General features: G+C 49.7%; 2 protein-coding genes across 12 annotated transcripts in view; both read left to right on the top strand.

Moving 5' to 3' along the window:
• On the top strand, positions 5856-20150 carry MARCH2 (membrane associated ring-CH-type finger 2). Its single transcript, XM_018050994.1, has 5 exons — positions 5856-5988; positions 10842-11069; positions 15052-15247; positions 16944-17153; positions 19532-20150. Exons 2-5 carry the CDS (start codon positions 10894-10896, stop codon positions 19685-19687), a joined length of 738 nt encoding a protein of 245 aa, XP_017906483.1. The 5' UTR covers positions 5856-5988; positions 10842-10893; the 3' UTR covers positions 19688-20150.
• HNRNPM (heterogeneous nuclear ribonucleoprotein M) overlaps positions 25465-25784 on the top strand; it is a 39921-nt gene continuing 39601 nt past the window's right edge. For 3 of the 11 annotated variants that reach the window (XM_018050967.1, XM_018050965.1, XM_018050966.1), the window contains exon 1: positions 25579-25764. In XM_018050967.1, the coding sequence (XP_017906456.1) occupies positions 25652-25764 (113 nt within the window). In that variant the 5' untranslated portion in view covers positions 25579-25651. Of the gene's footprint in view, positions 25765-25784 lie in introns of all 11 variants that reach the window. The other 8 variants (XM_018050969.1, XM_018050964.1, XM_018050962.1 and 5 more) reach the window with 6 other exon arrangements.

Genomic DNA, 25784 nt, shown 5'->3' with positions numbered 1-25784 from the left:
AAAATTCACCACCGAACTGTTTCCAAAAGTACATTTGGTGGTTTTTAGGATATTCACAATGTTGGGCAACCTTCACCAGTATTTAATCCAGAAGTTTTCTACCACTCCAAAAAGAAACCCAGAACCCATTAAGCAGTTACTTCCTCCTATCTCCATCCCTCAGCCCCTGGCAATCATTAATCTGCTTTCTGTCTCTTTGGACACAGGGTGGCATTTGATGTGTCCCATTGTCCCCCAAATTTCCTGTAGATGAATGTTCACTGGCAAGTGGTGTCCAACTCTTTGTGACTCCATGGACTGCAACTTGCCAGGTTTCTCTGTCCTCCACCATCTCCTGGAGTTTGCTCACACTCATGTCCATTGGGTCAATGATGCTATCTAACCAGCTCATCCTCTGTCACCCCCTTCTCCTCCTGCCTTCAGTCTTTTCCAGTGTCAGGGTCTTTTCCAATGAGTTGACTCTCCCCATCAGGTAGCCAAAGTATTGGAGCTTCAGCTTCAGCATCAGTCCTTCCAACAATGTAAATGAATAGTTAGATCTAGAGGTTGATCGGATTTAGGAGTGGACACTTCGTAGGTAATATTGTGTACATAACCCGAGGTGGCAGGTAATATCAGTGCGTTTCTCATTCATGGTGGTAGCAGCTGGTGAGAAGCGTCACCTAGATTAATAATCTGTTAAGAGTTACGAAATTATAACTATTGTTTATTTTCAAATCCTATCCTTCTTCATGAGCTTTTGCTTTTTTTTTCTTTTCTGAAATTATTTCCTTTTTCATTTTTATTTTATTTATTTTTCTTATTGGAGAAAAATTATTCTTATTCCTTTACAATGCTGTTTGTAAAGTTTCTTCTGTTCAACAATGTGAATAAGCTATAAGTATACATATATCCCCTTCCTCTTCTTCATTTACTTTTGAAATACATGTGTAAAGAGAAATTTCCCTTCATCTATGTGGTTACCTGGAGGTACAGATGGTATGTGTGTGTTCATGCTAAGTTGCTTCAGTCGTGTCTGGCTCTTCGTGACCTTATGGACAGTAGCCCACCAGGCTCCTCTGTCCATGGAATTCTTCAGCAAGGATACTGGAGTGGGTTACCATTTCCTCCTCCAGGGCATCTTCCCGACCCAGGCATCAAAGGCAGGCAGGTTCTTACCAGTAGCACCACTTGGGAAGCCCCACAGATGGTATAAGCCACTGTAAATAATTAATTCTCTATTTGCTTGTCAATTTTTAAGTTTCATAATTTTGAAGATTTTGAGTTGGTTCCCAAGTAGCCTTCAGAAATGACTGGTGGGTTGAAGGGAGGGATAAATTGGGAGGTTGCAATTAACATATACACACTACTAGGCTTCCCTGGTGGCTCAGCTGGTAAAGAATCTGCCTGCAATGCAGGAGGCCTGGGTTCAATCCCTGGATTGGGAAGATCCCCTGGGGAAGGGAACAGCTACCCACTCCAGTATTCTGGCCTGGAGAATTCCATGAACTGTGTAGTTCATGGGATTGAAAATGGTCAGACACGACTGAGTGACTTACACTTCACTCACTCCATATATAAAATAGATAAAGGAGAATTTACTGCATAGCACAGGGAGCCCTACTCAATATTTTGTAATGACCTATAAGGGAAAAGAACATGAAAAAGAATTTATACATGTTTCTGTGCGTATGCAAGATTCTCTGCCTCCTGATACATGCACCGGGAACACAGTATCATTTTGGTGGTTTCTGTCCCTAATGAGGAAATATTAGAGAAACGCAAATTGAGAGGCTTTCTACAAAATAACTAGCCAGTAATCTTCAAAAATATCAAGGTCATTGGATTCTGGACAGATATCACATCCGAGATGTGTACTTGTCCCCTCGGTTTGTTCAGCGCTGCAAGCCATGAGCTTTAAGGAAAAAGAACACGGTTCATGGAAGGAACAGACTGCCTCTTTAAAAAAAAAGGCCAAAATCTTCCCCCTACCTTTTTTTTTTATTCCACTGGGCTGGGGTATGTCCGTTTCTGTTTTCTCTTTTTTATTCCTGCTACCACAGAAAGCAGTTCAAACCATTTTGAATATCAAGTAGCATTGATGTTATTATCTTAAGGAAAAAATACCCATTAAAAAGTTTGGGAGAAACTCTGTGGCATGTAGCTCTGCAGTTAAGAGTATGTCTCAGTGCTTTATACACCTTTAGATTAAAATCTTTATGTCATATGTACCACATATATCATTAAATAATTTTAAATTATGATCTGAGACATTCCAGTAATTTAATCTCTCTGTCCTTTTAAGTGTAACTGAAATTCTTTTAATTTATATCACTTTATCCTATCAATGAGTTCAACACCTTGGGGAAAAATTGACAGTATGCTGTAAAAATCTGCTTGTATTAAAATAGAGCATGACTCAGCAGATACTGGAATGATATGACTACAGTCTTTTGCATCAGCTGTGAATCTTTCCTAAGTCTCAGAGCTGCTTATAAGTCTAAAGCATACAAATTGGTGTGGAAGAATTTGTAAAAATGGGATTGCCTTAAACAGTTTGAAGTGACAGCAAGTTTTTTGTTTTTTGGCACATCAGTGAACAGCTTTCTTTCTCGTATTAGTTTAAACTAAAGAGGCAAGGTGATCTTCTCTCTTTCCTGGTAGTTCCAAAGTAATTCAGAACAGAGACGTTCCCACAGTATTCGCAGCTGGCATCTTAAGGATGCCTCCGTGGTGGTTGGAGTCACCCCATACACTGTGTCTTTAGATCTAATCGCTCCTACCTTATTAACTCTCAGGGTTATTGAATGGCTTCCTTTCAGGTTTGGTTAATTTCTCCCCTCAAATGCATGTCAATGTATTCTCAATAAGCTGTATTCCCAGCAATCAATAAATGGACACATGTAAAAAAAAAAAAAAAAAAAATATATATATATATCAAGGTCATGAAAGACAAGGAAAGGATGAGGAATTGTTCCAGACTGCAGGAGACTGAATTACACAGTAAAATATAACAAGTGATCCTAGAAAGGAGTCTGGAGCTTCAAAGAATTTTACTGAAACTTTGAATGCGATTTGGGAACTACCTGGTGATACTGGATCAACATTAATTTTCTGATTTTGGAGATAATACTATAATTATGTAGAAGAATGTACTTTACTTAAGAAATAAGCCCTGGGACTTCCCTGGTGGTCCAGTGGTTAAGAGTCCACCTGCCAATGCAGGGGACATGAGTTCCATCCCTGGTCTGGGAAGATCCCACTCTCGAAGGGACAACTAAGCCTGTGTGCTGCAACTGATGTGCCTGTGTCCTGCAACTACTGAAGCCCGTGAGTCTCGAGCCTGTGCTCCACAACAAAAGAAGCCGCTGCCGTGAGAAGCTGGTGCACAACTAGAGAACAGCTCCTGCTTGCCACAGCCAGAGAAAGCTTGAGTACAGCAACGAAGACAGAGCATGGCCCAAAATAATTAATTTTAAAAAAGAAATAAACACTGAAGCATCAAGGGTTAATGAGACACCATATATCTATTTTGTACTCAAAGGATTCAGGAACGTTAACAATTGAGGAATCTGGGCAAAAGGTTTATGAGAGTTCTGTGCATTATTTCTGCAACTGTTTCATCACTTTGACATTATTTTCAAACAAAAAAAAAACCCAAGTGCATGAAGTTGAACATTTGCTTCGTTTTGATCTGCAATCATGATCTTTATTGAGGGTGAAATTGTCTAATTTGTGGCCAATGGAAGCTTCTAATTGGTTCCCATTGACATGTTAGTAGGGAATGTCTTTGATACTCCCTTTCTGGTATTTGAAGGTGTGCCATGTTCATCTGTACATTTCCTGCCCCTGACTCAGTCTGTTTTTTTCTTCAATATTCCAAGCCTCTTTCAAATGGAAATGGTATTTAGGGACCACTGTCTGGGCTTATGGAGGCTTCCCAAGTGGTTCAGTGGTAAAAAGGAAAACAAAATCCACCTGCCAATGCAGGAGACATGGGTTTGATCCCTGGGTCAGGAAGATCCCTTGGAGAAGGAAATGGCAACCCACTCCAGCATTCTTACCCGGAAAATTCCATGGACAGAGGAGCCTGGTGGGCTACAGTCCATGGAGTTGCAAGAGTCGGACACAACTGAGCACAACTGGGACTGTGGGATGCTTGTTGCAGGCTTTTCAGTGGACAGAGGCAGCAAATGTTTGCTTTTTATAAAGATGAAATGTATCGTGATACTCCCAATTCAAATTCAAGACCGCAGGGTTTTGTTTTGTTTTTTGTTTTCCTTTAATGTGATCAATCTTACATCTGTGCCTCCTTCACTCCCTATGAAAAACCCAGTTATTGACACTGACACTTGACACTGACACTCCTTTGCTTTATCCCAGACTAAGTGTGCAACAAGCTCAGAATAACAATTTTATCACCACCAGTACGACCACCACCACCACCGCTATACTGAGTATGGACAGTCAAATTCTGATGTTTTAAAGTCACTAGGAGTTCATCTCTGGTTTATTTTGTCACCAACTGGATATACAGGTTAATTCATTTTATTTCAGTTTTGTTTTTTAGATATCTTACACTTAAAATTTTGTTTTAAAGTTATATAAAATATCTACATGGTTGTAAAGCTGAATGTATAAAACAAGGTACAGTTTTAAAAGCCTAGCTTCTGGGACCTCCCTGGTGCTCCAAGTGGTTAAGGCTCCACACTTCTAATGCAGGTCACAGGTTCAGATTCCTGGTGAGGAATCAGTTCAGCCAAAAAGCGAAAAAAAAAAAAAAAGAAAGAAAGAAATTAAAAAGTGTAGCTTCTATTTTGTCCTTTCTATTTTTCTTCCCTCTATAGGTAACCTATGATTTATAATTCCATTTTTGAAAAATATAAGCCAGTACAACACGAAAGAAGTGGACTAAGGTAACTAAGCTGGATCTACATACTCAATAAAGGCAGGGGAAGAAAGGAGTATTAATGAAATTCCCCACCCCACCTCAGACACTTTGTGTGTGACATTGTCAGTTCAATTGCTTCTTTAGGGAATTACTTTTGAACTTTCCAAATATTCCGTGATATGCCTCCCTCGCTCGCTACAATTTATCACCTTTGCAATTAATAATTACATTACTGGCTCTTTACGTCTACTTCCCCGGAGAAGGAAATGGCAATCCACTCCAGTACTATTGCTTGGAAAATCCCATGGACAGAGGAGCCTGGTAGGCTACAGTCCATGGGGTCGCAAAGAGTCGGACACGACTGAGCAACTTCACTTCACTTCACTCCTTACACTGAGATCCGTGAGGGCAGCACTATTTGCCATAATAAACATTGTGTCCACAGGGCCTAGCACAGTGCCTGGCTCATAATAGACCCTCTTGCTGATGTTTATTACATCTAATCAATTAATTTGTTGTATATATGAATGAAAATGAATGATGAATAAATGATGGCTTTAGGCTCTTCCACGGCCCCCTAACCTCTCTAGGTTTCTGTTTCCTCTCTGTGAAATGTGATCAGATGTTTCATCCCGCCGCCAGAATTGATGAGACGCTTAAGGGAGGTGAGGAACACAAATCCCTCTGCTGGTGTCACGTTGAATTCTGTAACGGTTTAATTTATTAACTGGTCGTCTGCAGGTGGCGCCACCGGCCCCGCTCGTGCCCCTAGTCGAGATGGGGCGGGGTCGGGGATGGGGGGCGGGACCGAGGTTAGGGCGGAGCCAGGACGCGGTAGGGGCGGAGTCAGCAGCTGCGGCGCCGCCGGGCCTGTGCGGCCCAAAACGTCCCCGTCGCCTCTGGCCCCGCCTTCCAGGGTGGGACATTCACGAGGATTGGCCAGTGTAGGCGAGAGGTGGTCGCCATTGGCCCGTGACACCGTCGGCTCGGCGGGCGGTGTCCGGACGCAGGTACCGGCCAGAGCGGAGCTAGCAGCGCTGACGGGACCGGCCGGGCCGGGACCAGGGCCGGGGCGAGCGGAGGGGCCTGCGCGGCCGCCCGGCCCGGCCGCGGATCAGGTGGGCACGGGCGGGAGGATGGGGTGGAGGGGTGCCGTTCTGCGGCATGGCCCAGAGTTCGAGGCCCGAGCCCGGCCCCCTGAAGGACGGCCAGGCTCGGACCGTCGGCCTCAGCCTTCCCAGTGACTAGGTGGTCTCAGTTTCCGTCTTCGTAGAAGGCAGGAGGTCTCCGGGGGGCTGGCGCGCAGTAGGTGCCTCTCTGAGCCTCAGTTTCCCCATCTGTGAAACTAGGTCATCCCAGGACCAACCTAACGGGGCTGTTGTGAAGATTTAGGAGGTGCAAATGAAGAGAGCGCCCTGCGTATAGTAGGCTGTCAATAAGTGACCAGTCACCTTCCCCAACCTCCTCCTCAGAGGGGCTCTGCCAGGAAAATAGTCAAGATGATGACCCAGGCATTTGCTTAGCAGAGAGCCTGGCTGTTAGTGGGTGCTCAAAACAGGACAGCCAGAATTTATAGGTTTAGTCCGTTTAATCCTTTAGTGACAATATCAAGTGGAAGTACTAGAAATGTTCCCTGCTGTGTTGCTGTTGTTTAGTGGCCAAGTCGTGTCTGACTCTTTTGCGACCCCATGGAGTGTAGCCCACCAGGTTCCTCTGTCCATGGGATTTCCCAGGCAAGAATACTGGAGTGGGTTGCCATTTCCTTTTCCAGGGGATCTGCCTGACCTAGGAATCGACCCCACATCTCCTGCATTGGCAGGTGGATTCTTTACCAGTGAGCCACCAGGGAAGCCCCTTCTCTGCTATACAGCTGAGGAAGTCAAGGCTCAGAGAGGGCCAGCCTTTCAACCAGGGCTACATAGTGAGTAAAGATCAGAGCTGGGATTAGAGTCTGGCCTCCAGTGCAGGGCTATGCAAGTGCTGAAAGGGCACACAGGAGCTTGTTTTTGCTAAGTGAAGAGAAATGAATGCATTTCACAGGCTGCACATTTATCCTAAAAAAATAATAACTGTGTGCATTTGTTGAGTGCTTACTGTGTGCCAGGCACTGACTGTGCCTTGTATCATCAGACCCTCCCAACAGCTGTCTGTAAGCTGAGGACAATAATTATCATAACAGCTAAAATTTATCAACTTATTCATGCTTATGCATATATGAGCTGGGTCTCATTGCAACCCACCATTAAACAAAAGAGAAAACTGAGGCCCAGGGAGTGAAGCAACTGAACTAGATGACACTGTGGGGGAATTAGGGCCATCTGACTCTTCTTCCTTCAGCTTCCTGCCCTCAGAAAAAAGAAGCTGTTCAAAAGGTTGTGGTGCCCCCGTGCCACCCCAGACAAGCCTAGCCAAGGACGAGCTTCGCTGGAGGAATTGAGCCTAGGGGCTTCTTCTTACGAAGCCCTTTAGCAGACACAGTCCACTAGCTTCATCAACTTATTTAACAAAAGAGGAGAATGAGGCCCAGAGAAGCCAAGTGACTTGTCCCGGGATACACAGCATCAGCACCAGGGTCAGGACTTAAAAGAACCCAGATCTCTTGGGTCCCAGACCCACTCACTGGACTAAGTTCAAATCCTACACTGTCCCAACTTAGCTGTGTGATCTTGGGCAAGTAACTGCCCCTCTCTGAGCCTCCTCACCTGTCAAATGGGGGTAGTTATTGGACTTCCATCATAGGTTTGTTGTGAAAATTGAGTGAAATCCATCTCCCGGGCACTGGGCCAAGTTTGCTGGAGGCGTTGGCTTAGTCACGCCTCCCAGCAGCCCCAGTGCTGAGTCCAGCTTGCAGCCACCCTACCCTTGCATCCAGGCTCGAAACTGGCCTCTCCTGAGCCCAAGCCTCTGTGCTTTGCACAGATCTCCAGCCTCTGAAGATTTCTGGTTCCCATCTTGGGTGCTGGCAGACCAGGTCTGGGGATCAAGGGACTTGCCTCTCCCACCTTGCTCTTACTCAGAAGAGGGGCTGAGGAATTAATGCAGCAACTGTGTACCAGACATTGGATCAGGCGCTGGAGATGACCAATGGTGGAAGACACATGTCGTTTAACCAGCAGATGAAGAAATAAGAACATTAATGGGACCTCCCTGGTGGTGCAGTGGTTGGGACTCTGCGTTCTCATTGCTGAGGGCCTAGGTTCAATCCCTGGTCAAGGCACTAAGATCCTACAAGGCTCACCATGTGGCCAAAATAAGAAAAATAAATAAGAACATTTCAGAGAGGGACACGTCTGTGAGGGCAATAATGTGAACATGAGTAGCACTTCGACCAGAATGATCAGGGAAGGCCTCGCAGGGGAGGTGACCTTTGAAGAAACATTTATAACAACTACTGGAGTTCAATAAACTCAGCACAGTGCCTGGCTTGCAGGAGGTACCTTTTCTTTTTAAAAATTTTTATTGTTTCTTAACACCATTTTATACTGGGGTATAGCCAATTAACAACATTGTGATAGTTTCAGGTAAACAGCAAAGGGACTCAGCCATACATACACATGTATCCATTCTCCCCTCAAACCCCCTTCCCATCCAGGTTGGCACATAACACTGAGCAGAGTTCTATGTGCTATATAATAGGCCTTTGTTGGTTATCCATTTTAAATATAGCACTAAGGTTAGGTATGTTTTAAATATATATATATATATATATTTATATTTATATATTAGGTTTGCTCGGTGGCTCAGATGGTAGAGAATCTGCCTGCAATGCAGGAGACCTGGATTTAATCTCTGGGTAGGGAGGATCCTCTGGAAAGGGAATGGTGACCCACTCTAGTTTTCTTGCCTGGAGAATTCTATGGACAGAGGAACCTGGGAGGCTACAGTCCATACTGTCGCTGAGCTGGGTCTTAGTTGCAGCATGTAGGATCTCTAGTCAAAGCTTGTGGGATCTAGTTCCCTGACCAGGGATCCAACCTGGTCCCCCAGCATTGGGAGCACAGAGTCTTAGCCACTAGACCACCAGGGAAGTCCCAGAAGTTACTTAATTTACAGTAGCCACTGATTTTTTTTTTTTTCTAAACTTTTTATTTTGTACTAGGATATAGCCCATTAACAATGTTGTGGTAGTTTCAGGTGAACAGGGAAGGGACTCAGCCATACATATACATGTATCCATTCCAACACCCCCCCCCCCATCCCAGAACCAGCCAATAAGGCTTGTGTGTTTCCATCTGAGAATTACATGAAAGTAACAGAGTTTCTCTCATTGGAGCAGGCACATAACATTGATCAGAGTTCCCTGTGCTCTGCAAAATGTCCTTGTCAGTTAACCATTTTAAATATAGCAGTGTGTACATGACCTTCCCAATATCCCTAACTATCCCTTCCCCTGGCAACCATGAGTTTCTTTTGCAGTAGCTGCTAGCATCATGTGGTTGATTTGCAAGCCTTGCATGAGCAGATTTTACCAGTGTTGATTTGGTCCTGTCATTGCTTTTCCCCTGACAATAAAAGAAATGGTAGAACTTAACGCATAGGAGCTGTGATGTGTCTTGGGACGCCCAATTACTTGCAGAAATGTGAAGGCCAATCCTTGGAGGGGCAAGAGGCATGGAGACCCCTCTGCAGCCTTTCCCTTGGGTAGCGCAGCAGCTTCCCTGCTGGCCTCCCTTGGGAGGCACGGCAGTGTGCACGACTTAGCAGCCTGGCCACTGTCCTGTGGGTGTTATCTCGGTCATGCAGCCTTCCTCCCAGGCTCCTCCTGCCTCTGGACTGACACTTGCTTATCTGGCTGACTGTGTGGCCCCACTTAGGAGGCTCAGAAGGGCCTATTGGGCCCAGAGCACTTCTGGCTGAGCTGTTCAGAGATTGTTGATCAGGCAGGAGACTGTCCTGGTGCAAAAAGCTGGCCAGTGACTTGCACTGCTTCCCTCCGCCCCTCTTTGGATCTCAGAGTTTGACTAGCAAGGGTGGGTAAAAACCACTTGTGTGTGTGTGTGTGTGTGTGTGTGTGTGGCGGGGGTACCTCGGTGAGTGTTCTGGGGTCTCTGGACCACAGTTCCTGGGGGCAGACGGTGGAGGGTGAGATAAGTTTGGGACGGAGATCCTAAGCTCTAGGGCACCTGTATTGGCTTCCAGAGGCCTCAGTCCCTTTCATGAAATTCTCACAGGGAAACACACAAGTCTTGCTGGTTGGTTCTGGGATGGAAGAGGAGCTTGCCAAGGGCTCCTGCTGACAGGTCAGACCCTGGGGTGGAGATGTAGGGGGATGGAATCCTGCTGAAGTCAGTCCCCACCCTCCTCACCAGAGCAGACTTCAGATTGCTGCCTGAGGCTCTGGCTGTCTCCCATGGCCTCTCCTTGGGGACAGAGGCACCACTTTAAGTGGTTGCTCTTCTGGGTGGGGATAGACACTACCCCATTCTGGACTACCACTTCCTCGATAGCCTGAATTATCAAGAAACTCAGCCCACAAGAAGCCATGAACTAGCAGGGTCAAAATGACTCACCATCCTGGTCATTTGGGCCAAGTTTGTAGCTCAGTTCCGGCCCACTCCATGGCAGGCTTATCCTCTCTGAGTCCAACCCTGGGAATCCAGTCCATGGCGAACAGTTTCTCCATGATTTTGGCAGGGATGGTTCTGGCCCTAGAGAGCACCGTGCACTGGGCCTACCACACAGAAGGTATTCAGTCACTGTTAGCTACTGCTTCAGGCTGGAAAGGTGATGTCCTGTATGCTTTGTGGGCCAGACCAGGATGACCTTTCTTAGAAGAGTCAGAGAGAATATAGCCAGGCCCCTGAGACGCGCCAGGCCTGGCCTGAGTTGCATGTGTGACCTGACTGAATCCTCATAGTCCCCCTTCAAAGGCCCATCTTAGAGACTGTTCAGCCGCAAATCAGAGAGCTGGCTCTGGGCTGTGTGTGGCTTGCTAACCTTGCTCTTGATCCTCCTGCTGGCCTCTCCCCAGGCTCCTGGGACCATGGGCCTTGGGCCCTGAGGACACAGGGCTCCCTGTGGCCATGACGACGGGTGACTGTTGTCACCTCCCCGGCTCCCTGTGTGACTGCTCCGATAGCCCTGCCTTCTCCAAGGTCGTGGAGGCCACAGGCCTCGGGCCACCCCAGTATGTGGCCCAGGTGACTTCAAGGGATGGCCGGCTCCTCTCGACCGTCATCCGGGCCTTGGACACACCGAGGTGAGTGGTGACCAAGCAGGGATTGAGGCTTTCACTTGCTTCACTCTCCAGCCCAAACAGTTTACTCCCAGCCCCACCCGCAGTCAGAAATCCAACCACCTGGGACATCCCTGGCAGTCCAATGGTTAAGACTCCACGCTTTCACCACAGGGGTCGTGGGTTCCATCCCTGGTTGGGGAACTAAAATCCTGCATGCTGAGTGGTACAGCGAAAAAAAATAAAAGAAAAATTCACCACCCAGAGGGGCCAGGTAAGCAAATAAATCAGCGAAAGGGGCCCAGTGAGTAATCACCACATGGAAACTGGGTAGACAGGTCAGATTCTTCAGGAAAAGCTGAAACTCCAGATTACTGGGTGAAATTCGGAGAGCTGATGTTGCTGAGTAGTTCACATCTTGGGGAGGCTGCACAGGGAAGTAGCTGGTAGTGCTGGTTGTGGCCTCAAGGTACCTGGGCTTGGGGCCCACGTGGGAGCCTCTCTCCGTGTAGGACTGGGAAAAGTTGCTGCTCCCCTGTATCTCTAAACTGGGGCACCTTCTCGCTGGGTGGTTCTGCAAGTGCATGGCCATGGTCCCCATATATTGCTCACAAGGGGCTTTGCCCCCTCATAATGCTTCCCTGGTGGCTCAGTGGTAAAGAATCAGGAGCCACAGCTTCGATCTCTGGGTTTGGAAGATCCCCTGGAGGAGAAAATGGCACCCCACTCCAGTACTCTTGCCTGAAAAATCCCACAGACAGAGGAGCCTGGCGGGCTACAGTCCATGGGGTCTGACACAACTGAAGCGACTGAGCACGCAAAGTTTTCGATTAATGTATTTAAACCTCGGTGCCAATCTTCCAGACACATGTGTGAGCTGAATCTGCTTGGTTCACCAACTTGTCATCAAGGGAAAGAGATTTAAGGAAACCCCATGTGTGCATGCTAAGTAGCTTTAGTCATGTCTGACTCTCTGCAACTCCATGGACTGTAGCCCGCCAGGCTCCTCTGTCCATGGGATTCTGTAGGCAAGAATACTGAAGTGGGTTGGCGTGCCCTCCTCCAAGGATTCTTCCCAACCCAGGGATGGAACCCTGGTCTCTTATGTCTCCTGCATCAGCAGGCGGGTTCTTTACCACTAGCAGCACCTGGGAAGCCCAAAGAAACCCCACACCAATTTAAATCTGCCTTAACTCATTAAGATTTAAACTAGCCACCAGTTTTTCAAGTCTAATATATTACTGTGATGTTTCCTTCAGATCATCAAATTTGTACAATTTACCTTTTTGGCCACTTGGGAGTGTACTGTTCAGTGGCTTTAAGTACATTGATGGTGTTGTGTAACCATCACTATCATTCAGCCCCACACCTGTTTTTTTTTTTTTTTTTTTTTTAACATTTGTTTATTTGGCCTTGTCAGGTCTTCGCTGCAGCACTTGGGATCTTCACTGTGGGTCACAGACTCTCTAGTTGTAGCGAGTGGGCTCCGGAGCACACGGGCTCAGTAGTTGCGGCACACTGGCTGAATTGCCCTGAAGCACGTGAAATGTTAGTTTCCTGACCAGGAATCGAACCCATGTACTCTGCATTGCAAGGCAGATTCTTAACCACTGGACCACCAGGGAAGTCCCTCCCATAACTCTTTTGATCTTGCACTTTGTCTTCACTAAACACTCACTCCCCCTCCCCCTTCCTCAGCCCAGGGCCCCACGCCATTCCTACTTTCTGTCTCTGGATCTGACTCCCCTAGAAAACTCGTAGAGGTGGACTTCGCCGGTCTTTGTCCTTTTGTGACCAGCTTCTTTCACTGAGTGTCACGCCCTCAAGGTTCATCCACATGGGTAGCAGGTGTCAGAATTAATTTTTAAACTTTCCATTCAGACATACAAACAAGCAGATGCAAGCCTTGCCGTGTTGTGGAGGGAGCCCAGTGCTGGGCCCCCTACAGGTCTTTGCCTTGCCTGAGCCCAGGTGAGACTGGAGGGCTCCTTCTGGGCTTCCTCTGGGGTCTTTGTTTCTCTGTATGCATCTCCATCAGACCCCTTGAGTCAGGAAGGTGTCTGTGCTGTGTGACCCAGCCTGGGAGTGAGGGGTCCCTTGGCAGGCCTAAGGGGTTCCCAGCCAGAGCTGCCAGCAGGGGGCGTGGGGAGGACTTCTCCCTCTATGGGGTTCCCATGGGGCACCTCGCCTCACCCTCCCTTTTGACACCTGGGGAAACCGAGGCCTGGAGAGAGCTGGATACCTGCCAGTGTCACTGGGCATGGCTTCCGTTTCCTTTCTTGTTCACATCTCTCTTACGTGGAGCCTGCACTGGGCAGCCCGACGGGGGCCTGTGGATGTCTCACCCACTCTCCCGTCCCATTTTCTCCTCTCCTGTTTTCCTCTGCATGATTTTCCTGCCAGAATTTCAAACAGTAGAGCCCACTTCTCTTGCCCTACTTCTGGGGGCAGGCAACCTAGTGGTTCTGGGTTCATAGGCTTTGGAGCGATTTCCTGGGTTCAAATCCAGTGTGACTTGGCACAACCAAGTCAACCTCTCGATACCTCAGTTTCCACATCTGTGAAATGGGGGCAATAACAGCACCTTCCGCCCAGGCTCCCTGTGAGAACGAGACAGACTGACCCCGATGTTGCCCTTTGAACGGTGCGTGGGACCTGATCAGCGCTCCATCATAGTCAGTGTATGCTTTGTTTACCCATCTTTCATTTTCTCTGAACTTGAACCTCCTAAGTAGGGTTCCCTGGGACAAACCCCCCAAACCAACCCAACGTGACTCTTCCTCCTGGTCCTCATTACTTCCACTTTCTGGCCTGGCTCCTGGAGTAGGGATGTCTTTCCTGTTCACTCAGTGTGTGTCGGGAACGTGGGATCAGGGTGTGGGTGCACAGGGGAGCTGGGCAGGCCCTTTTGATGTCGGAGGAGAAAGCATCACCCCATGCATAGGACCAAGGGCCAGAAAGCAGACCTGAGGGGTCAGCTCTCCTGGGTTTCAGAGCAGCTGGGCCCCACCCCCACAGCAGAGACACAAAGGAGAGAAAGTTTCCTAGGGGAAACTGGCAGTTTTATCTGGAAAACAACTCTCCTGCTCCACCTTCTTCATGTGTTCCTGCAATCCAGTTTCTGGGCAGAAATGTCTGGAAAACAATGACTCATGTGCTGGACAGCCTCTGGGCCCACCAAGGCCACGCGCCCCTGGTCTCTTGAACTGCCCCAGAAAGGACGCAGAATCCCCTGAGACCAGGCTGGGGCAGAGACTTCCCTGAAACGGGAAATGGCTTCCTTTTTATGTCTGTTTTCCCAGCCTCACGAGAGTGGAGGAGCCCAGGAGCTCTTCTCCTGGGATGCACAGGTTTCCCAGGTGGCATGGCCTTCAGGTGTGGCTGAATCTGGTGCTTCTGATGATGTTCTTGAGAATCTGCCTCTCCCTACCTTTTGGCTCTGCGATCCTCTGTTTTAGCATCATTTGCAGACTCCAGGTGGAGACCGAGCTGCTGCCAGCAGCTCCAGACATATCAGCCATGCTGCCTGTAGTTCTGGAGTTGAGAAGAAAAAAAGAAGAGTTTCAGAAATCAATTCCAGTGGCTCTGCATCACGCGTGCCCTTCCCTGAGTCAGCCTCTGTGACCAGAGATGTGTGGTGTTTTGGTTGGTCAGGCCTGGGGTCATCAGGGGTGTCCTCTTGAGATTGGGGCAGTTGCCCAGCACGGTCAGGTGGTGGTATAGAAGGAAGAGCAGACACTGGGCAGGCAGGTACAAGTGATGCCCACCGTGGGCCTAAAACGATGCTGCAGGAACCCTGGGGAGGGAGCACATCACTCCACCTATGGGAGTCTGGGAAGGCTTTCCAAGAGAAAAGGACATTTGGAGCTGGGCATTGAGGGATGAATAGGGGTTTGCCAAATAGCAGTATATAGGGGCAGTGCCAAGCGTGCAATCCAGGGCAGAGTTGAAGCAGAAGCAGGCAGGAGGCTCAACCATTACTCATGTGTCGCATCTCTGTGTCTAGCGATGGTCCCTTCTGCCGGATCTGCCATGAGGGGGCAAATGGGGAGAGCCTACTGTCTCCATGTGGGTGCACTGGCACGCTGGGCGCTGTGCACAAGAGCTGTCTGGAGAGGTGGCTTTCCTCGTCCAACACCAGCTACTGCGAGCTGTGCCATACAGAGTTTGCAGTGGAGAAGCGGTCCCGATCTCTCACAGAGGTACGCTTGGGAGCCAGAGGCCGGAGTTGGGAGAAGGGAGGAAGGCAGACATGGGGCTGAAGGAGGAAATGGCCTTGGAGGATCCTAGTGGGCTGGGGGAGCGGCTTCTCTAGAGGGAGGATCCTCTCTCCTCTCCCCGGGGCCACTTCTGCTGATGGGGGTGGGAACTGGGCCTGAGGTTCCAGATCTAAGAGGTCCTGTGCCCCTTCCCTGCTTTCGTCACTTCAGGTGACCCTAGAGCTGAGACCTGAGGAATGAGGAGCCCCAACCTGGGGAAGGACAGTCCTGGCAGGGGGCACAGCAGGTACAAAGGCCCTGAGGCCTCCTTTGAGGAGGAGCTTGGTGTCCTTGGCCAAGCCCAGGGGTTGGAAAGAAGGGAGTTAAAGGAGGAGGACAGTGGCCCTGAAGGAGGGGTGGTGACCTGGCTGGGGGACTTTGTGGGCCAATCCTGAGAGCTCAGCTTGAGTGCAGTGGGTCAGGGTTGAGACAGGGTATTTCCAAGTGTGGTGGGAGCCACACGGCTTCCCAGAGCATTTGCTGCTCACCAGGGTGCCCTCCAGACTCCTCCCTGCCCAGCCTGGCTTGGCATGGGGCATCTGAGAACTACAAGGGGTGATATCACTGGGCTGAGGTGGGGGCTCCTGGAAGAGCCCCTGGCCCGCCTAGGACCTACTCTTAAGAGAACAGTGGGAGAGCAAGCCGGCCTGTGCACACAGCTCACCCTCTCCCCACTGCCCATCGTGTGGAGCACATGCTTCCACCCCAGGGCCTTTGCACATGCTGTTTCTGCAGCCTGGAGCACGTCTCCCCCATTCCTCACAAGGTTCGTTCTGCTCGATTGAGTTTCTGTAGCCTTACCTCTTCAGCATAGCAGTCCCCACCTTGATCATTCAGTCATTTCGTCTCTCCTCCAACCAGCAGGGAAGCTTCAGGCAGGGATTCCTACCACCCGTCATCTGTGGCAGGCAGTGTAGCATAGCAGCCAAGGACACACAGACCCTGAGGCAAGACTTCCTGGGCTCCAGTTCTGGCTTTGTAGACCACTAGCCATGTGAGTTTGCACAAAGGAGTCAGGCCCTCTATGCCCTCCGTTTCCCCCATCTGTAAAATAGGCATGGGACTTCCGTGGCAGTCCAGTGGTTAAACTCCGCACTTCAACTAGGGCCTCCCAGGTGGCTCAGCGGGAAAAAAAAAATAAAATCTGCCTGCCAGTGCAGGAGATGCAAGAGATGCAGGTTCGATCCCTGGGTCGGGAAAATTCCCTGGAGGAGGACACAGCAACCTGCTCCAGTATTCTTGCCTGGTGAATCCCATGGACAGAGGAGCCTGGTGGGCTACAGTCCATGGGGTCACAGAGAGTCAGACACGACTGAGCTTCCACTGCAGGAGGTGCAGGTTCTATCTCTGGTCGGGGCACTAAGATCCTGCAAGCCTCGTGATGTGGCAAAAAAACAAAACAAAACCAGGGGCAGAAATGCCCTGCACCTACCCAGGCCTGTCCTATCGTCATCTCAGTAAGTATCTGAAAGAAAAAAAAGATTGCAGGAGGCAAGGCAGGAGTAGGGTCCTGCAGGAACAGTGATGAAGATGGGTGTCTGCAGAGAGTGCCCTGATGCCCCATCCCCTGGCATAGGCTCGTAGCAGGGCGGTGTGTGGTGGTCCCTCTCACCGGCTTCCCCTCCCTCCTTCCCCGCAGTGGCTGAAGGACCCTGGGCCTCGGACAGAGAAGCGGACGCTGTGCTGTGACGTGGTGTGCTTCCTGTTCATCACGCCACTGGCCGCTATCTCAGGCTGGCTGTGCCTGCGAGGGGCCCAGGACCACCTCCGGCTCCACAGCCATCTGGAGGCCTTGGGACTGATCGCCCTCACCATCGCCCTGTTCACCATCTATGTCCTCTGGACGCTGGTGAGTGGCTTCCAGCCAGACAGCAGGCATCTGGGAGCAGACAGGTCAGGGGCTTGGGCAGTAACTTGGATGGAGCTGGGGTGGGGGACGGGGCGGCACTCTGCCTGCCTGGGCTTGTGGCTGGCACGTGGGGTGGAAGCAACTCCCAGCATCTCATGGAGCTCCAGATTCCAGGCCGGTTTGAGGTCCCAGGAGCCAAGCGTGAGGCTTCTGCCCGAGGAATGCAAGATCATGGGATCACTTCAGCTGAGTGCAGGCCCCGCTAGCCACGAGTCCCATTAAGACCTGGCTGTCTGGGTTTTGGGGGCAAGGGGAAGGGAGAGAGGCAGAGAGCCACTGGAAAGACTGTGAAAGAAAAGGCAGGAGAATGAGAGAGAGAGAGAGAGGACGATCAAGAGACTGAGAGAGACTTCCCTGGCAGTCCAATCGTTAAGGCTGCCAGGGCCGGGGACTTGGTTTGATCCCTGGTCAGGGAACTAAGGTCCCACAGGCCATGTGGTGCAGCCAAAAAATAAAAAACAAAGAGACTGAGAGAAAAGGTGACTGGGGTTGGGAGAGAGTAAGTGTGGTGAGGGTGTTGTCCCCGGGTTCTGGCAGGCATGAGAAGGGGGGAAGGTCCCACAGATAGAACCACAGCTATGGGGGTGCCCCCTCCTCAAGAATTATTTGCAGTGCACCCACCAAGCAGATTTCTTAATACGAGTAGGATGCATCATAGGTCCTGCTTTGCAGTCTGCTTGTTTTCACTTTGCTAATGTCCTTTAAAAAAAAGAGGCAGTCACCCAACAGTCCTTCATTGTGTGGGTGTGCTATATTTATTTAACTAATCTCTTTCGATGGACACAGGGATTATTCCAATTTTTTTTCCTTCTCCTTTATTTGCTGTTATAAACAGTGCTTTGGGTGCCACCCGTGCAAATGTTTCTTGGAACTTCCTTGGTCAAAGAGTAGGAACCACTGACATTTACTGGGGAAAAAAATTTTTTTTTAACAGATTTGATTCACTAGAGCAGTTCAAGTGGAGAAGGCAATGGCACCCCACTCCAGTACTCTTGCCTGGAAAATCCCATGGATGGAGGAGCCTGGTGGGCTACAGTCCATGGGGTCGCACCGAGTCGGACACTTCTGAGCGACTTCACGTTCACTTTTCACTTTATGTACTGGAGAAGGAAATGGCAACCCACTCCAGTGTTCTTGCCTGGAGAATCCCAGGGACGGGGGAGCCTGGTGGGCTGCCGCCTGTGGGGTCACACAGAGTCGGACACGACTGAAGCGACTTAGCAGTAGCAGCAGCAGCAGCAGCAGTTCAAGGTTTAACAGCAAAATGGAGCAGAAAGTACAGAGTTCTCCAAAATCCTCCCCTACACCTGCCCAGTCTCCGCCACGGTCAACATGGCACCAGAGCGGCAAGTTCATCAGTCGATGAACCAACACTAACGCATCATCACCCAAGGCCACAGTTTACATTACGGGTTCAGTCTTGGTGTGGAACAATTTGTGGGTTTAGACCACTGTATAAAGACATGTATCTCCCACTATGGTATCATACAGAGTATTTTCACCACCCTAAAAATGCTATGCTCTGTTTATTCATCCCTCCTTCCGCTCTGATCCCCGGAAAACCGCTGATCCATGTTACTGTCTCCATAGTTTTGCCTTTCCTTAAAAATGTCATAGAGATGGAACCTCGCACTAAGTGGTCTTTTTAGTGAAAGTGCCGAGTCCTAACTAGCCACTGGACCACCGGGGAATTCCCTGTAGCCTCTTCAGATTGGCTTCTTTCATTCAGCCCTATGCATTTAAGATTCCTCCATGTCTTTTCACAGCTTGATAGCCCATTTCTTTTTAGAGCTGACTAATATTCTAATGGGCTTCCCAGGTGGTGCTTAGTGGTAAAGAATCCACCTGCAAATGCAGGAGACTCAAGAGACACAGGTTCGATCCCTGAGTGGGAACGATCCCCTGGAGGAGAGCACAACAACCCACTCCAGTATTATTGCCTGGAGAATCCCATGGACAGTGGAGCCTGGCAGGCTACCATCCATAGGGTCGCAGAGTCAGACATGGCTGAAGCGACTTAGCATGCACACACGCAAGAGGCTGTATCATTTCACTGCCACCTTCTGAAAAACAGAAAGGGACCACCCCCTCCACCCCCCGCCCCACACACAGACCCTTGGCAGGGCCCTCAGTGCTGCTGGGGAGGGTCCCCGGGCGAGTGAGTGGGTGTGTGTGCTCTGTCCATGTGAGAACCACTTTGATGCTGCTGCTGCCTCTGGAAGCAGGGGCCTGGTGCTGATCTGGGTCAGGGCAGAGGCCCCAGGGGCACTAGTTTTCCAGCGACTGGCCCTCCCGCTCATGTCCACCCTGCCCTGCAGGTCTCATTCCGCTACCATTGCCAGCTGTACTCCGAGTGGAGAAGGACCAACCAGAAAGTGCGCCTGAAGATGCAGGCTGATGGCTCTGAGGGCAGCCAGCACTCCCCACTGGCGGCCGGACTCCTGAAGAAGGTGGCTGAGGAGACGCCCGTGTGAAGGCTGGGCCGGCCTTGCCGTCTGGGCTGGAGGCAGCTGGCAATGCCCTGGTGTTCAGAAGGACAGAAACTGCCTGACCCTTCCTGCATGGCGGGAGCGCTTCTCAGGCCAAGAGACGCCGAGCGGAGGAGCCGATTCTGTGATTCCTGAGTGAAGCTGTTTTCAGATTGATTTTGCACACTCTCGTATGCGAGGATGATGAACAGACAGACGTGGTCCCAAGCTCCGGATGGAGCAGGCACCCTGATCTCATTCTGAAGTCTCCCTGGCCCCTCCTGGGCCACCAGTCGTGGCCAGAGGCAAGTCTTGAGTGCCCATCGGGCCGGGAGGCTCTGCAGGCTTCTTGCATTTTCCTGCACCTGGCAGGCTTGCTTTCCAGGCACCCTTGACTTTATAACGTTGCACCACATTTCAGAACACCCCCCCTGCGAATGAATAAAAGAAGCCCCTTGCTGGACAAAACGGACTTGTCAGTCACATTTCTGAGGCCTCAAAGGGAGGGGCCTGGGACCGAGGGGGGTCAGGGACTACCCAGAAGTAACAGTGGCAACAGCAGATGCTCCCAACTGGTTTGAGGGATCCATTGTGAAATGCAGGGTTTTCCAGGGACAAGGAGGTAGCAGGGTTACGTATTAAATGATTTAAAATAAATATACATGAGAAGAATAGGTTTCACTTCCTGTGTATTTCCCATGAGTTAGATACCATGCTAGGCCCTTCACACTCACTAATGTAACATCCACACTTACGGAGGGTCACCCTGAATGTGGCCCAGTTCTAAACCTCAACAGACATCTGTCCTTTAACCCCCTCTACCATTATCAGCAGGAAGAATGGCTTTTAACCCCATTTTACAGACAGGAAGACTGAGGCCTAGAGCAAGGCAGCCTTTGTCTAAGGAAGTGGAATTCCTTAGAATTCCACTAACTCCAGGAAGTGGAATTGGGGGTTGACCCTGGGGTCTGCATGGCCCCATTGCTGGCCTCTGTGTTTCTTCTTGAGGAGGACCCAGGTAAAGAAGCCGAACATGGTCATGCTAACTTCAGCACCTGCTTCCTGAGCAAACTTCTGAGCTTTTTACACTTGAAAGTTCTTTGCTTCAAGCCACATTGAATACTCAGAGCACCCCACTGAAAGTGGGTTCTGGTGGGGGGGGTGTCCCTTATAAGTCCCATTTTGCAGATGGGCAAACTGAGGCTCAGAACCACCATAGGGTCCTTCACCTGAGGTTGCACATCCCCAGTGGGCCTAGGATAGTATCTGGCTGTTCTGTTGTTTTGGGCACAAATATTGGAAAAGACCCTGACGCTGGGAAAGATTGCGGGCAGGGGAAGAGGGTAACAGAGGATGAGATGGTTGGCATCACTGACTCGATGGATTTGAGTTTGAGCAAACTCTGGGAGATAATGAAGGACAGGAAAGCCTGGCACGGTGCTGTTCATGCGGTCACAAAGAGTTGGACATGACTGACTGAGCACGCATGCCCTGTTTGGTATGTGGGTCACCTCTTCAAAAAGTAAAGTTCTGTCTGCCCCAGGGGAGGCCAGCTGGGATGCAGGGGTGGAGGCTTGGAAGCTGGCACCTGAGAGGCATGTAGGAGGAGCAGCATGGCAGATGGGTTACGCTTGGGGCCCTGTGGCTGAGGGGCAGAGGGCTGGGAGCGAGGCAGTTAGAAAGATGAGCATCACGTGGAGGCATCTGCAGAAACAGGCTCACCCTCAGGGATTAACTGTCGTCATTTGGGGCCTTTCTTGCTTCTGTAGCGTCTCCCTCTACATAGGACTGGCACCCACCCCCTCCGGCCAGCTTTAGAGTGTAGTGCCCTTTGGATGATCTAAAGAGGCCCCGGGGTATGCTATTGTGAAGAGAGAAAGCTGTTTCCCTTGCATACCTCTTCCAATACTTTCCATGACATCAAATAGAAAATTGTAGTTTGGTGCTAGGCTGTCTTTCATGACTCTTAACCCTAGCAAAGAGAGAGCAAGTCTTAGAGCCTTTGGCAGAGCCTACGACTGCATGTATACTTTAATAGCATCATCTCTTATTCTTTACAATAAGCTATTTATAGCAAGCTTTCAATATGGGCTGTGTGCTGTGCTATGCTTAGTTGCTCAATCGTGCCCGATTTCTACCCCATGGACTGTAACCCACCAAGCGCCTCTGTCCATGGGGACACAGGCGAGAATATTGGAGTGGGTTGCTATGCCCTCCTCCAGGGGATCGTCCCAACCCAGAGATCGAAATCAGGTCTCCCTCATATGGGCTGTGAGGTAAAGCAACATCATCTTAATTTTTTTTTTTAAGCAACATTTTAAAACATCCCTTTTATCATTCTTGTTTTGTTTGTTTGTTTGTTTGTTTGTTTTAGCCAAGCTGTGAGGCTTGCAGGATCTTAGTCCCTTGATCACGGATTGAACTCAGGCCCTGAAACCCAGGAACTTGGTCAGGGTGGGGTTACATCCACCAGCCTATAGGAGCACAGCCTAGTGGAGAGTTTGTCTTCTCCCTGGGTCTGGCTTGTGGCTGATCTCCAGTCACACCCACTTTGGGAGAAGGGATCAGAGGAGAGATGGCTTCTTGTCCCCAGTGCTTTGTGTTCGAACTCTTCTCCATGATTCTGACAGACTGCTGTTACCTCCTCTGCCATCTCTGAGCCCTGCTGGACAAGGGAATTCAGAGATTTGTGAGGCTTCCTCTGGTTCAAGGGCCCCTCTTGTCTAGAGAGGTCAAAGGGAGAAGACGGTAAACTGAGATAGATTCCAGTGGGGCCAGCAGAGAAGGGTTGGTATGCAGGGTGGATTTTAGTAGATCAGAGATTTCTGAGTGGGAGGGGCAAGGGTAAGAGGGTAAGGGGTCAAGATGAGAGGAGGAGAGGCTTGCAGATGGGGGAAAGAAGGGAGTTCTGAGACAAGTAGTTTGAGAAGTGCTTGGGATTGGGACAGTTGCACTCATCTCACACACACTAGCAAAGTAATGCACAAAATTCTCCAAGCCAGGCTTCAACAGTATGTGAACTGAGAACTTCCAGATGTTCAAGATGGATTTAGGAAAGGCAGAGGAACCAGAGATAAAATTGCCAACATCTGCTGGATCATAGAAAAAGCAAGAGAATTCGAGAAAAACATCTACTTCTGCTTTATTGACTATGCCAAAGCCTTTGACTGTGTGGATCACAACAAACTGGAAAATTCTTAAAGAGATGGGAATACCAGACCACCTTACCTGCCTCCTGAGAAATCTGTATGCAGGTCAAGAAGCAACAGTTAGAACTGGACATGGAACAACAGACTGGTTCCAAATCAGGAAAGGAGTATGTCAAAGCTGTATATTGTCACCCTGCTTATTTAACTTATATGCAGAGTACATCATGTGAATGAAGCAGAAGCTAGAATCAAGATTGCCAGGAGAAATATCAATCACCTCAGATACACGGATGACACCACCCTTATGGCAGAAAGCAAAGGAAAACTAAAGAGCCTCTTGATGAAAGTGAAAGAGGAGAGTGAGAAAGTTGGTTTAAAACTTAGCTTAAAAAACTAAAATCACAGCATCCGGGCCCATCACTTCATGGCAAATAGATGGGGAAACAATGGAATCAGTGACAGACTTTATTTTCTTGGGCTCCAAAATCCCTGCAGATGGTGACTCCAGCCATAAAATTAAAAGACACTTGCTCCTTGGAAGAAAAGCTATGACCAACCTAGACAGCATATTAAAAAGCAGAGACATTACTTTGCTGACAGAGGTCTGTCTAGTCAATGCTATGGTTTTTCCAGCAGTCATGTATGGATATGAGAGTTGGACTATAAGGAAAGCTGAGTACTGTAGAATTGATGCTTTTGAACTGTGGTGTTGGAGAAGACTCCTGAGAGTCCCTTGAACTGCAAGGAGATCAAACCAGTCAATCCAAAAGGAAATCAGTCCTGAATATTCATTGGAATGACTAATGCTGAAGCTGAAACTCCAATACTTTGGCCACCTGATGTGAAGAAAAGAGTCCTTAGAAAAGACCCTGATGTTGGGAAAGATTGAAGGCAGGAAGAGAAGGGGATGACAGAAGATGAGATGGTTGGATGGTATCACCGACTCAATGGACATGAGTTCGAGCAAGCTCTGGGTGTTGGTGATGGACAGGGAAGCCTGGTGTGCTGCAGTCCATGGGATCACAAAGAGCTGGACACGACTGAACGACTGAACGGAACTGAGCTGGGACTGGGAGCAGGAAAGAGAGAGTGGGGCCTAGCCTCCACCTCGACAGTTGAGTGCTAAGTCACTTCAATCGTGTCCAACTGTTTTCAAGTGCATGGACTGTAGCCTGCCTCTGTCCAGCGGATTCTCCAGGCAAGAATACTGGAGTGCATTAATTACTATTTCCTTCTCCAGGGTATCTTCCTGATGTAGGAATTGAACCTGGGTCTCTTATGTCTACCTGCATTGGCAGGTGGATTCTTTACCACTAGCTTTGCGACCCCATGGACTATACAGTTCATGGAATTCTCCAGGCCAGAATACTGGAGTGGGTAGTCTAGCCCTCTCCAGCGGATGTTCTTGACCTAGGAATCGAACCAGGGTCTCCTGCATTGCAGGCAGATTCTTTACCAATTGAGCTATCTGGGAAGCCCTAGCTCCACCTGGGAAGCCCCCAAACCCCCATAGCAGAAAGAGAGAGGCTTAGCCTCTGCCTCACATTGAGTTTACTGAATTTATTCTCTGGGCCTGCAGTTCACAGCCAGGGTCAGAATCACCAGGCTGGATTAAGTATTTAATTTGGTGGAAGGTGTAGCAAGTGAGAGAGTTTCCCAGAGGCTGATGAAATGTAGTTATTCAGTGAGAAAGGGTAAAATGACAAGAACAAGAACAAACCAACAAAACTCTTTCCCTTTGTGAGTTTAGAGAGAGTTTGGGGGTTAGATGGGAATGTCTGCAAGTTCCAGTGAAACATTTCAATGTACCAGAGATACCAGAGAAAGAGGCGGCTGCTGGGGAAGGGAGCCTAAGGACTGAGTGCTGGGGGCTCTGGGCTCTTCCCAGGCCACTGTGGCTGCCCCAGAACACAGCCCTGCATCAACCCCGAAAACCCATCTGAGGACAGGGCCAAGCTCTCAGAGCAGCGGGGCGCAGGGTCAGGCAGGAAGGAGTCCAATCGTCTCTTTTATCATGTAATTTCTATCAACAGGTTTGGCTTCTTGCTTGTGCACTCACTTAACAAACATTCATAAGCACAAAGGAAGTCTCCAGCTAGACATCTTGTTATTAGTTGATGGCTGTTTAGTGAGAGAGATTTGGGCCATGGGCTCTGCACTCAGAGTTCTCAGGCCGGATTTAGCCCAGGTATTCCTTGTGTAGGATGAGATACTTTCTTAACGAGACATTGTTAACATTTTGCACATTTGTCCTACTGCTTGGCCCTTCGGTGTCCTACCCTTACCTGGCTAACTCCTTTATAGCCTAGGAAACAGACCTTTAGCTGTCATTCTACCCCAGCTCGGATTACACAAAGCTGGGAGTGACGAGGTCCAGGTGTGGCGGGTGGAGAGATGCCTCCCTCATTAGATCTGGCAGAGGATGAGATGGTTGGATGGGATCACCCACTCAATGGACGTGAGTTTGAGCAGGCTCCGGGATATAATCAAGGACAGGGAAGTCTGGCATGCTGCAGTTCATGGAGTCGCAAAGAATAGGACACGACTGAGCCATAATAACAACTACACCTGGAGAGCGGATACTGTATCCAGTAAGCGCCAAACAAGTTTGTTGCAAGAATGAATTAATAACAGCGGACTGTGCGTGCTAGCGCGCGGCGGGGGCGTGGCCCGGAGCAGGGGCGTGGCCCGGGTCCAGAGGGAAGGAGACCGGAGGCCGCCGCGGCGCGCGCAGGCGTTACTGGTCGCGCCGAGTCACGTGAGCACGCAGGCGCAGCGCCGCGCAGCACTCTCGCTCACACAAAGCCCAGACGCGGAGAAAATGGCGGCAGGGGTCGAAGCGGCGGCCGAGGTGGCGGCGACGGAGCCCAAAATGGAGGAGGAGAGCGGCGCGCCTGGCGTGCCAAGCGGCAACGGAGCTCCGGGCCCGAAAGGGTGAGTATTTTACGGCTCCT

Source organism: Capra hircus, chromosome 7, assembly GCF_001704415.2.
Source record: "Capra hircus breed San Clemente chromosome 7, ASM170441v1, whole genome shotgun sequence".
NCBI classification, from domain to species: Eukaryota; Metazoa; Chordata; class Mammalia; order Artiodactyla; family Bovidae; genus Capra; species Capra hircus.
The sequence above is the reverse complement of the archived record's forward strand: the minus strand, read 5'-3'. Positions and strand labels throughout refer to the sequence as shown.

What these genes read in the sequence shown, in the direction of transcription:
- MARCH2 (XM_018050994.1), top strand. Translation starts at nt 10,894, where the DNA reads ATGACGACGGGTGACTGTTGTCACCTCCCCGGCTCCCTGTGTGACTGC. An exon ending in CGGGCCTTGGACACACCGAG is followed by an intron (nt 11,070 to 15,051) that starts GTGAGTGGTGAC and finishes CTCTGTGTCTAG; the next exon opens with CGATGGTCCCTTCTGCCGGA. An exon ending in GGTCCCGATCTCTCACAGAG is followed by an intron (nt 15,248 to 16,943) that starts GTACGCTTGGGA and finishes CCTTCCCCGCAG; the next exon opens with TGGCTGAAGGACCCTGGGCC.